This window comes from Schistocerca serialis, chromosome 4 (assembly GCF_023864345.2).
Source record: "Schistocerca serialis cubense isolate TAMUIC-IGC-003099 chromosome 4, iqSchSeri2.2, whole genome shotgun sequence".
Lineage (NCBI taxonomy): Eukaryota > Metazoa > Arthropoda > Insecta > Orthoptera > Acrididae > Schistocerca > Schistocerca serialis.
In genome coordinates, this window is record NC_064641.1 from 353,092,771 (window position 1) to 353,105,535 (window position 12,765).

Consider the following 12,765-nt stretch of genomic DNA (forward strand, 5'->3'; position numbering starts at 1 on the left):
GTGTGTATGTTTGTGTTTGTTTGTGTGTCTATCAACGTGCCAGCGCTTTCGTTTGGTAAGTCACATCATCTTTGTTTTTAGATATATTTTTCTCATGTGGAATGTTTCCCTCTATTAATTCATATCATTAATTTGAACCCAACAATTACGTTTGTTATTGTCACTGTTGCATTTCGAAATCTTTTCTGTCATCTTATTTTCTCTTTTTGTTTTTGCCAGTAGTTTCACTTTGTATCCACCTTCTCCTTTTTACCGTAATCTACTATACAATTTTATCCCGCCTACATATACTCAATAATACGTCACCCACTTCCAAACCATAACCAAAAAATTTTTTTCCACTTTCAACACTACCACTGCTATAAAATCCACCGTTTCTAGTCCACAAACAGTTCTTTCACCTATTAAACAACCATTTCGTCTAGTTCTGATAACTTTCGCTTTATTTCCATTTCCGTTTTTCCCACATCACTGATAATTTTTAGCCGCTTCCCACAGGTTTTAACATCATTATTTCTTCGCCAGACAATTGTTAGCCTCATTTTCATAACCTGCCACCACAAAACCACTGTTTTTAATACATTTACACGCCGTTTTTTCGAAATTTTCCCGAATCTCTCCATCCTTTAACGTGTTTTGGCGGCAACACAACCACCTAACCTTTGTGCACATCGTTGTCTACCAACCCAAGTTCACCACAGGATCAACATAGCCCAGCTTTATCCAACACTTTTTCGACTTTTTTCACAACAGATGTCCAGTTACTTTCTCCAGTTATTTTCATTTTCATTTCAACCTCATGTTACACTTTCCACCTTCTAATACCATGTCACCCTCACAACACCCCCACAACGACCCCATTAAGTTTTATTTACATTCCCTCCGCAAACATGCCTTCACCCTAGCCAGATTACGCTCGCATATTTTATTTTCTCAGGCTTGTCTGACATTTGGCATTACCCCCAAAGGCCTCACACTTAAAGTTCCCATCTCTGGCTGCAACCCTTCCTTCCATCAGTCCCTATACCAGTTCCAAACTGAACAATCCATCGCCCTCACCCACCTAATCCTTCACCTACACATCAACTCAGCCAATGAACCCACCCGTCAACTCCTATGCTTAATAAAAGTCCTCAATCTTTCCTCTCCCACATCCACACCGGCTGTTCAGAGCATCCTCCTACAGGCCAACCGCAAATTAGAACAGCATGCCACCCTTCACCTCAAAAAACTATCCAATCTCCTGGTTTCCCACCTCCGGAAAGGCAACTCACTCACCCTTCACAACCTTTCCAGCAAACCTCAACCTCCTCTCATTGCACAAAACCCAGTCTCTCCCGTCTACTCAACCTCCCACTTCCAGCTCCACTCCCTCTAAAACCTCAAAATTCCAATCAACACAATCCGGAACCACAACACCCTAATTCAGTAGTTAACCTTTCCTCCAAACCTCTCTCCCAATCCAAAACCTCTGTCCTATCCAAAGGCCTCACCTTCAGCCCCACTCCCAGATTCAACCAAACAGCCCTCGTCAAAGATTTACTGTCCTACACTCGTACTCTCTGCTGGAAGTATCACTTTGCCACGAAGAAAAATTATCCTAATCCTACTTCTAATGATCCAACTCCCCAAGACACTATCCAAATTGAACCCTGCCTGGAACAGTTCCATCCTACGTCACAGCGGGACCCACCTCCTCTTCCTCAAAATCACCCTCTCCAAACCTTCCAGGAATTTCTCACTTCCAGCCTTGCCTCTCAATCCTTCTTAAAAAACCTTAATCCTACTCCCAACATCACCACTGCTGAAGCCCAGGCTATCCGTGATCTGAAGGCTGACCGGTCCATCGTCATTCTTCCGGCGGACAAGGGTTCCACGACCGTGGTACTTGATCGTCGGAATATGTGGCTGAGGGACTGCGTCAGCTTTCAGACAACACCACATACAAAGTTTGCCAAGGTAATCCCATTCCTGATGTCCAGGTGGAGCTTCAAGTAATCCTCAGAACCTTAGGCCCCCTACAAAACCTTTCACCTGACTCCATCAACCTCCTGACCCCACCGACACCCTGCACCCCTACCTTCTATCTTCTTCCTAAAATTCACAAACCCAATCATCCCGGCCGCCCCATTGTAGCTGGTTACCAAGCCCCCACAGAACGTATCTCTGCCCACGTAGATCAACACCTTCAACCCATTACATGCGGTCTCCCATCCTTCACCAAAGACACCAACCACTTTCTCGAACGCCTGGAATCCTTACCCAATCCGTTACCCCCGGAAACCATCCTTGTAACCATTGATGCCACTTCCTTATACACAAATATCCCGCACGTCCAGGGCCTCGGTGCGATGGAGCACTTCCTTTCACGCTGATCACCTGCCACCCTACCTAAAACCTCTTTGCTCATTACCTTAGCCAGCTTCATCCTGACCCACAACTTCTTCACTTTTGAAGGCCAGACATACCAACAATTAAAGGGAACAGCCATGGGTACCAGGATGGCCCCCTCGTAGCTCGAGCTGACACCGTCATTCAATTTGCGTTGCTCAAATGTTTTTAGTTTAAACACGGCACCGGTTATGTCAGCTAGCGCTCCAAGTGGCCATATCCCGAAACCCGCTAAATATGGTTCGACAAAGGTGTCACGATGATCACAACAATCACGAAACTGCATTTGCACAGTAGAAACATTTTAGAAAAGGTTGCGACTGGTCACGATACCTTCATTTGAATGAACCTAGTTACTCCCCATCAGCCACCACGCCAAGCAGAGCTTGGTAGTGGCGGGAGATACGGAACGAATTGTTCCAACTTTCTCACATTTACTGGTTCCAATCCACTGAGTAGAGAGCCTTGGTGTCAAAAAACTTAGCCATGTAATATTTGTAAACACTACTGGACGGCCAACATCATACAAGCGTCATTTGTTCTCCACAAACGTTTTTTCATAGTGCGTAAATGGTGGGAAAATTTTAAATATGTTCACACAAAATCAGGTGCAAATTAACATTGTGAGCATAGGAAATTTGACGGGACCGAAAAAAAAATGTCGTAAACGGTGGGAAAACATTAATTCCGGGAACGTAAAAGTGGGGTTACAATGTATGTCAGATACGTAGACAGGAACTTGAACCCAGCTATATTACCTGCACCTCATTTTGTCACACAATAATTTAGCAGCCACTTAGTAGCTAAATGATAAACATATTTTCAAAATACTCAAAAGACAAGTGATTTTGATCCAAGCTCTGTACTGAAAGTCAGTTATACAGGGTGTTTATTTTCAATGAAGACATTGAAATTTCTCTAAAACTACACAGCAGATCACAAAAAGTTATAATTCCAATTTGTTTGTCTCAGAGGGGTACATCCAACGAAACCACACTTGACCCACAATTCCAAGCCGTGCACGGGTGGTGGGGGAGCCAAGTTTGAAATCCTGAATCGGAATCCTGGGTTTTTACTTCAGATTATAATCCTATGGCAAAATCAACATACATTTTGTCTGAAGTATTTTCTTTGCTTCACCACAGATGGCGCTGTAATCAGAGGAATAGAAATGCATACACAATTGCAATTTACGACATGCTACTCAATGGCCCTTGAATATCTAATGGCATGTGGGATCCCACCTCCATGCTGCAAGGGCAGAACAGGCCAGTATTTCACAACTTCTAATTACAAACCCCATTCATAATGTTGTAGTCTTCTGACATGTCATAACAGGCAGTATACTGTGACCGGATCTATTGCATCATGCACAAGTACAACAGATAGCAGCTCTAAACATTGCAATACTTGCACTGTGGTTATTGCCTGCACACATACCTATCATTTGGAGAACAGATGTGCAACAGGACAATGTAGGAGAAATGTTGAGGCTGCTGTTGCTTCGTATGCCAAGAATTTTCCAGAGGAAGCTTGCTCTCATTTGTTCTTTTACAAGGCTGTGAACACCTTTATGTCTGATGGCAGTTTACAGACTGGCAAAAGGAAACGAAGCAAACATGGTACAGGAAAAGCTAATGATATAGCTGTACTAGTGGTAGTGCACCACAATCCATGGATAAGCATGCGGCAATTACATCCATTTCCAGTATGTCCATAGGTAGTATTCTCACAATACTACATCATCATAAATGTTGTCCTTACCCTGTGTCACTGCATCAACAACTTCATGGGGCTGATTTCCGCAACTGGATAATGTTTTGTGAATGGGCACATCAAAAATGCAAATGATCCCCACGTTCTTTCCTGAAGCCCTATTTTCCGATGTGTCTACATTCACAAACCATGGTAGTGTTAATGGGCATAACATGCATTACTGGAGTGTAGGCATTCCCCACTGCTTACAGCAACATGTGGTGTGGAATCATGGTGAACAAGCTCATTGGTCCATATTTTATGAATAGAAAATTGAACAGACCCAAATATCTAATATTTTTGGATCAGGAACAACTGGTACTACTGCAGGATGTTGCCCTAGAAATTCAACAACATATGTGGTTTCAGCATGACAGTTGCCCAGCGCATTACGCAATTGAAGCACGGAAGATATTAGACTATGTTCACACTTGTGTGTGGACTGGTAGAGGTGGCTCTATTAAGTGGCCCAATAGGTTATTGGATTTGACATAACTGGATTTCTTTCTGTGGGGATATTTAAAAGATAAGGTACACCAGCAAGTGCCAACAGGCCATGAAGACATGGTCGACCACATCAGAAATGCCAGTGCAAACATTCCCGCCAATATGTTTCTGGCCTGTGTATAGTCATTTGAAAATGGATCACAGTGTCCACTGAAGTTGGCAGTACTACGTTTGAACAATTACTCTAATTGGAAAAGTAAAGTAGCATTCCCCTAGAGCCATGGCCACAGTGCCATATCGAGTAGTCCCCCGTTCAATATGTTGGAGGAATACAACATTGGGAATGGGGTTTCCAATTAGAAGTTATGAGATAGTGGCCTGTCCTAACATCACAGCACGGAGGTAGGGTCCCAGGGCCATTGAGCAGTGTGTTGTAAATAATGATTGTGTAGTTTTCAAGATATTTCAATGTCTTCACTTAAAGTGGGAACCCCTTATAAGCAAACATAAAACTGTCTCCTGTTGCAAGGTTATGTTGGCTGATATGAACATGAAGTTATGTTGGCTGATATGAACGTGCTTTCTCACAAGGACAGATAGAGCAGAGTTACTACCTTCTGTACTGTCAAGTATTCATGTTTAGGGTGGCACCAAAACAGAAGTAACTAAAACTCTTTTCAGGCTGTGTAAAACCACATCTTTTTACACAATGTGAGAAAGAGAGGAACTAATACCTCTCTTATTTCTGAATTTTCCCCACACTCACAGCAATATAACTAGTGCTGCAACCCTACAGTATCCAGAGTGTCTTTTATGTAACCCTACAGATAAAAGTCACAATGTGTGAGGTCTGGAGACCTGGGAAGCCACCATGAAGTTCATCTTCCGCTCCTTCTCTTCCAATCCAGTGTCCTGGAATGGCGTCACTTGGGTAACGTCAGATGTACTTAGAGACTTTATAAATTGTTGTATTTGTTTCTGAAACAGAAACTATCTGAGAACATGAATAATTCCATTTATCACAGCATGGATGACTCCTGGGATCCAAACAGAGGATTCCACAACCTGGGGTGTTGGCTCCAATGAGAACCACGAAATTATCTCTGTTGATCTATGCAACATGGCAGACACATACAGACTTCAGGATCATTACTAATGTTATAAAATTTTTACTGCACATACATGCATGTGGATGTCATTTCTTCTTATAACACACATGAGGTGCGCCAGTTACAACCTGTGTCTTACCATGCCTTTTTGTCTTCTCCGTACACTTCGCATGGTAGCGAAAATACAGTCAATATGAATTGCTATAAACTATTGTGGTAGGCAAGTAAGAAGGCAACAGTATGATGTGTTCTGCACAGAAAGGTGTAATGCATTCTGCACAGAGAGAAATGGCATGTACTTTGCAGCATCACCATTGTGTCCTCTATCTCTATTCCACATCTCACACTGCAGCCATTATCTACCCTGGTAACTGATGATGTTGTGGTTAAGTGTTACATCAGTCCACTGCTTCTGCTGCTGACTCTACCTACAAAATGTTATACGCTAGTAAAGCGACCGCTGTCACTTATTAACATTATATGTATCGTGTTTGCTTTATGTCATCCACACTGAACACTAAATTGGCTAAGCACCTTCACTATACCTAAACTAACAGTATGATGATGCTATTGGGCAGAGTGTCACATGGTACACTGATGGTTGCCAAAGAGTATTACCCTACAACCTGCCTTATATGGACAACAATATAATAACTGTTCAGCTTTCTGCAAACAAATGGAAACTGCACTATTGCAGGCTCATAAAATATTTCAGTGTAGTGATTCTTTTACATATTCTCTGCATATTTCCTTAAGATTTGATATTTCTTTCATTCAAAACTGGTAAGTACCAAATGCTTTGAACATCTACCCTTTATCCAGACAATTTGCAGTGTACTATAATCGGTGTTATAGCATAATAAATCGTAATCCTTACACATCACTGGTTTCTTGATTTCAAAATCTGAGCATTCCTTTTTTTCTGGTAGGGGCGTTGTCTTGCTATTAATGTCAACAATGTCCATGCACTACTGATCATATGCATGTATATGAATGGAGAGTCAATGTTCAGGTTTTATCAGGAACTGTTGCATGCAGTCGTGTCATGCATAAATTGTCTGAAGAGTTTGCTTCTTAAGTGTTGACGATGCTGGTTGAAAGCATAACTTCAGTTGGCAAGGTTTACTCAAAGAAAGGTGCACACAATTATTTATGAAATCTGTGAATGAAACAGCACTGAAAATGTTGATCAGAAACTCCCACTGGCGGAAAACGTTACTCTTCAAACAGCTACGAAAAGGCTTCTGTGAACAGTAATAATGTGATAAATTAATTTGGAAACACAATGCAGGAATGCAATTTACCATGAAAGAGGAATAAGCTTATCTGTTAATACAAATGTGGTTGAGGTGGCCAGTATTAGGAAGTGTGTTATGTGCCAAAAAAAAATGGTTCAAATGGCTCTGAGCACTATGGGACTCAACTGCTGAGGTCATTAGTCCCCTAGAACTTAGAACTAGTTAAACCTAACTAACCTAAGGACATCACAAACATCCATGCCCGAGGCAGGATTCGAACCTGCGACCGTAGCGGTCTTGCGGTTCCAGACTGCAGCGCCTTTAACCGCACGGCCACTTCGGCCGGCTTTATGTGCCAAAAGGTCAATAAATCACAGCAATATGATTTGCACTACCATTGTTTCAAAGTGACTTTTTTTTGTTTATAACTAAGGAACCTTAATATTTGTAAAGTAATAGAGACATGTGCTTCTTGAAGTTTTCCCACATGTTCGGATTGGCAACTTGGTCATGTTCATTTAGTAATGAGGTGTGTTCTCGCCGTAAAGCAGCACATTACTTGTGTCTGATAGCTGCAAAAGTTAATACATTAAGAAAGTGTGGGAGCTTTACAGGTGGCTTACCATGCAAGCACTACTGCTTTTAAATGAAGTGACCAGTGGAAAAATGCTCCTATTGGAGCACAAAAAGGTTAATATGCTTCTGTTTAAAAGACACTGACTGAAAGGTGGGGTGACAGCTGCCTCAGTCTACCTTCCTTGACAGGAAAGTGGGGTGCCAGCTGCCTCATTCTACCTTCCTCAGTACCTTTAAAAATTTTCCCTAAAATTTCTCTCTATTCCACATCTCACACTGCAGCCATTACCTACCCTGGTAACTGATGATGTTGTGGTTAAGTGTTACATCAGTCCACTGCTTCTGCTGCTGACACTTCCTACATATTCGCACTTTTTTTAACACGCAGCTCACCTCTCATTCCCAAAAGCTTCCCTCACTGCAACTCGCTCACATACAATAGTTCTTTGCTGCGAGTTGCTCCCACTTGCCCATTCTCTCTCACTCATTAAGCCCAACTCATTGTCATTATCTCTTTGTGTCTCTCTACTATCATTTTCTCCTGTCACACCCACAATCTCCTTCATTCCGTCCTACTGCTGCTGCTGCTGCTGCTGCTACTGTCTCCTCTCGCTGTCAGTCTCCCTCTTGCTCTCTCTTACTGCTAATGTTTCATTCATTCCTTGGAATTGCTGCTGTCACTTTCTCCTTCTTAAGTCTCTCCCACTGCCATTGTCTCCTCCACTCTTTTCCTACAATTGTTCTGTCACTGTTAACTATGTACCACTGCCACCGTGTCCCTCTCTTTTTCTCACACAGCCACTGTCCCACTGACATTATGAATATACTTGCAACTCCCTATGTATCACTCACACAGAGACTCCGAGGACGAGATTAGATTAATTACAGCATGCACATAGGCTTTTAAGCAAACATTCTACCCACATTCAATATGTGAGTCAATCAGAAAGAAACCCTAACCCTGTGCCATGCAGTTCACAGTGGTTTGTGCAGTATAGATGTAGATGTAGAATAAGATGTCTCCTTCACTCTTTCTATACTACAATCACTGTCTACTATCTCCCAGTAATTATTACTTTTCCATCACTTCCCCACTCCCACTGTCTAAATGTGCTAGCCAAAATTTTTGGGAACATTTTTGAAGCTGCCGAGGGAAGGTAGAAAAAGGCAGCCGGAAACTAACTTTTCAGTTAGAGTCTTTTAAACAGTTGTTAGGTTTGTGTTTTGTTCTACTGACTTTCAAGTGTAAATATGTCATCAGTAAATGAGCAGATCCAGTAAATATTTTTCTGGGAGCTTTGCTTGGTAAAGTGTCCACATACAGTAATGCAGGATTCAGAGACCTGAGTTCTGAGGATATAACTAAAGAAGAATTCGTAGACAAGCAACTATCGGTGGAATTAATTGCAAATAAAACTTCAACACATACATAAAAATGGTAGGAACTAGAGAGGATCCCACTTAGCAGCAAAACCTAATATCAGTCACCTCCAAACAACAGTCAGCTGGATAAGATAGCACTCCTCAACTTGATAAGGGAAGTCAAGAGAAAGCTGCAAAAGAATCTAAGGAGAATCATGAGAAATTAAAAAAGGAGTTGAAGTAAATCAAAAAGAGAGCATGAAAGGATTACAGAAGAAATTAAGAGAGGAAATAAAATCAGCATTTAATGAGAGTTGAGAGGAAACTGTGGAGATATTTTTGGAGTGTAGAGAGGGGATCACAAAGGCATTTAAAGAGAGCCTAGAGAAGAATCATGCAGACACATGTAAGGAAATACATGATGCACATATTCTTCTTCCAAAATGGTCGATGTCAATGGAGCCAAAGTTGAAAGCAACACTGGACATAGACTTGTTAAATGAAATATCAACTTGGATGTCTGCTGCTGCAACCTTAGATGATGAAATAGTAGCATCTTTACAGATCGTCATAGTACTGAATCGGATACTACCATTCTCAGCACTTTCATGCACAGAGTTTCAGATGATGTTCCTGTTAAAATACTGGTATAAAAACACAAAAGATGAGAGTTTAAATCTGATCTGTCACAACTGGTATGACCACAGATTCTCCACTATTTTGGAAAAGAATTAGAGAGAAATCAGTACATGACAGGCTGCATGAAGAATGCCATGTTTTATGCTGAATGACAATGCTTACCATGTGAAGTTCATAGTCATCTGATTGGCATGATAACTGAAAATGTAAAGCAGGCATGACAAATACACACACAGATTCAAAGAAAAGACAAACAGTGGGAAATGAGAGAAACTGTTGGTTAAAATTATCACTATGAAGGTGCACAAGATAATTATAGCTCACATAATTACAGATAGTAACACAGAAGGAAGTGGAATAACACCAGAGCATGTGGCCAAAGTTAATCTTATGCTTGCAGACAAGCACAAAACAGAACAGACAGAGCAAAATGGGCATGTTCCCACCTGAGCATTTACAAATACGTAAATAATATAAAGCTGAAGAAGCAGCATAAGAAAATAATGAGGATGTTGACAACGATGCAATTGAGTACAATGTAGGCTGGCAAGAAGACTGAATGCTGTCAACATTTATGAACAGCAATTTATCTACTGTTTCTTTTAAGGGTATTTTACGTGTATGGCTAGCAGCAATGTATACTGTCTTTTTTGTGAAGAATGGAAAGTTTTTGCTTTATTTGCCACTGTGACACAGAGGTAGTGACTGAGAATGTAGGAGTGTTACATGTTGTGTATGTTTTGATTCTTGTCATACATACAGAATGTAAGCCATACTGTTATTTACAGGTTTGCTATATAAATGAGTCATTGGAGTGGAGGGTTGGGTATGCTGCAGTCCAGCTGAATGCCTTGTCTTGTATGCTACTCAGGACAGCTGTGAAAAAGGGGACATGAGCAGCAGCGCAGTATAATTGCCATGTTCACTCTCCATTTCTTCCTGGCAGGCAGCAGATCTCCAACTTTGCCCATACAGCTGACCACCAAACAGAACCCCCTCTGCTTGCAGTGCTGTGATGAATTGGCAACCCTAATGTGCATGTGTGCACACTATCCTTGGCATTCATCAATAGTAGCAAATGTAGTCAGCTGCTACACTCGCCTGTGTGTACGTGTTGTGAGGCAAAGAAAAAAGATATGGCAATATACAGTAAAATTTTTCTTCTCTTTGATTAGAAGTATTGAGGCAAATAGTAAATATTCTTGTACTTTGTTTTTCTAGTTTATCCTACTGGTGTCACTTGAGTAAATTGATCTGATTTTCACTTGAGAAAGGATGCTCTGTTTTATGTAGAGTCTTAAGGTGATCTACATATCTGTCCTTTTATTGTTTCAATGTACAAAGCTACACTTACATGTACAATTGTCAAGAGAGTATAGATTCTTTTTGCATAGGCTGATCACAGCATTTACAAATATGGGATATTTGAATTATTACAACTGCTGAGCTTATGGAGGTAGAAGTCCTACATCACTGCAATTTCAGAAAGTATTTTAATAATGTTAAGCTGGATAGCAGGAAAGGTATGCAATGTTTTGATTTGTTTAAGAGTTGATGATTTTGTAATGACACTTTTTTCATACAACCTATGTCCATAACATATGTAGATTAGTATGAATATGCCTTTACACTAGTAGAGTATGACTGTCCTCATAGACAAAGTTAATGATCTAGATGAGCAATATGGAAAACAGACTCAACTAGACAGCAAGTACATCTGTACAGGGAACTCAGATTTTTTGTTGTTGTTGTTGTTTAGTCTAGACATACAACCAATTTGATTTCCATGTATCCTATGTCTACTTACAACTTATAAACACAAAATGTAAACAGACTGTAATTTCTGGTGCATGGATGAGACAACATGAAGCGTGCTTGATATTTTTATTGCATTAAAGTATGACGTAGATCTAGATAATGCCACAGGAAGAAGGAACCACTGCTGGGTTATTCATCAGTATGTTGTTATTTGTTGTCCTGTGGGCCTCGTTATTGGGTCAAAATTTTCTTTGGAATCTCGAGTTTCTTTTTGGGTTTTCAAAAAACTTTTTTTCAACATGTTTTGAAAAAAAAGTTACTGCAGAGATGTCAAACTATTACCATTGGTGTTATGATATAGTATACTGTAATCCTTACACATCACTGGTTTCTAGAACTTTCTAACCTGAGCATGCCTTTTTTTTTTTTTTTTAGGTGGGGACATTGTCTTGCTATTACCGTCACCAATGCCCAAGCACTACTTGTCAAGCACACGTGTGGGCAGAGAGTCGTATGGATTTTGTAAGCAGCAGTCTTATGCTGTTACCTTATGCATAAATGTCTGAAGAGCTGCCTTCAGTGACGACAATGAGTTTGAAAGTATTACAGCTGTTTGTGGGGTAAAAATAATTAATGATTTGGTTTGTTCACAGAAAGGTGCACACAGTTATTTATGAAATCTGACGGTGAAACATCATCATCATTGTTGATCAGTAGCTTCTGTTGGCAGAACATATTGCTCTATGTCTGATAGCTGCAAAAATTACTATAAAAGAAAGTATGGGAGCTTTAAAGGGGTTACATTACATTTGTGAGTTCTTTATACATATACATGCTACTAAAAAATACCAAACAAACAGATGCACATTCAATTGAATATTACTGTTATTCCTATTACTTTAAAGTTTGTGGTTAGCATTGATGGATTATACTTACCATACCACACTTCTCCAAAGTTACCACGTCCAAGCTTTTTAATAAGCTGGATTTCCGATCGATCAATTTCCCACTGGTCCCTTAAGTCTGGAGATAAATCCCATATTTGAGGTCTTGGTTTAGGACATGGTTTTGCTAACACATGACAAAGACCAAGGGCATTTTCTGCAGAGCACAAAAAAATTGTTAGTAAAGTGATACCAGTGCGCAGAAGGGAAAAAGGCACACATTCAGGACTTATTCATTATCCAAAGGTTACCTACCCTACACTTTGAATATGTTTTACTCCTCAAATTACTAAGGGAATGATTATGGAACATAAAAGACTAAATACAATGTTGTACCAAAAGTAATTGCCACAGAATGGAAAATTGTCACTCCTGAGACAGCACAAAGGCTGTCACTCCTGAGACAGCACAAAGGCTGAGCATGAGATCTGTTCTATATCCTCCACACAGCTAACATAAATTACACAAACTATTAAGAACTGCTGCTAAGACAGTCTTTGCTGAACCATAAACTACAGATCTAAGTCAAGTTGGAATCTGACAAAT

General features: G+C 40.5%; 1 protein-coding gene across 6 annotated transcripts in view; it reads right to left on the minus strand.

The window, feature by feature from the left end:
* The window catches only part of LOC126474137 (tyrosine-protein kinase Src64B), a 276,344-nt gene that overhangs the window by 70,179 nt on the left and 193,400 nt on the right, over positions 1-12,765 (minus strand). For all 6 annotated transcript variants that reach the window (XM_050101580.1, XM_050101579.1, XM_050101576.1 and 3 more), the window contains one exon: positions 12,212-12,376. In XM_050101580.1, the coding sequence (XP_049957537.1) occupies positions 12,212-12,376 (165 nt within the window). The remainder of the gene's footprint in view (positions 1-12,211; positions 12,377-12,765) is intronic.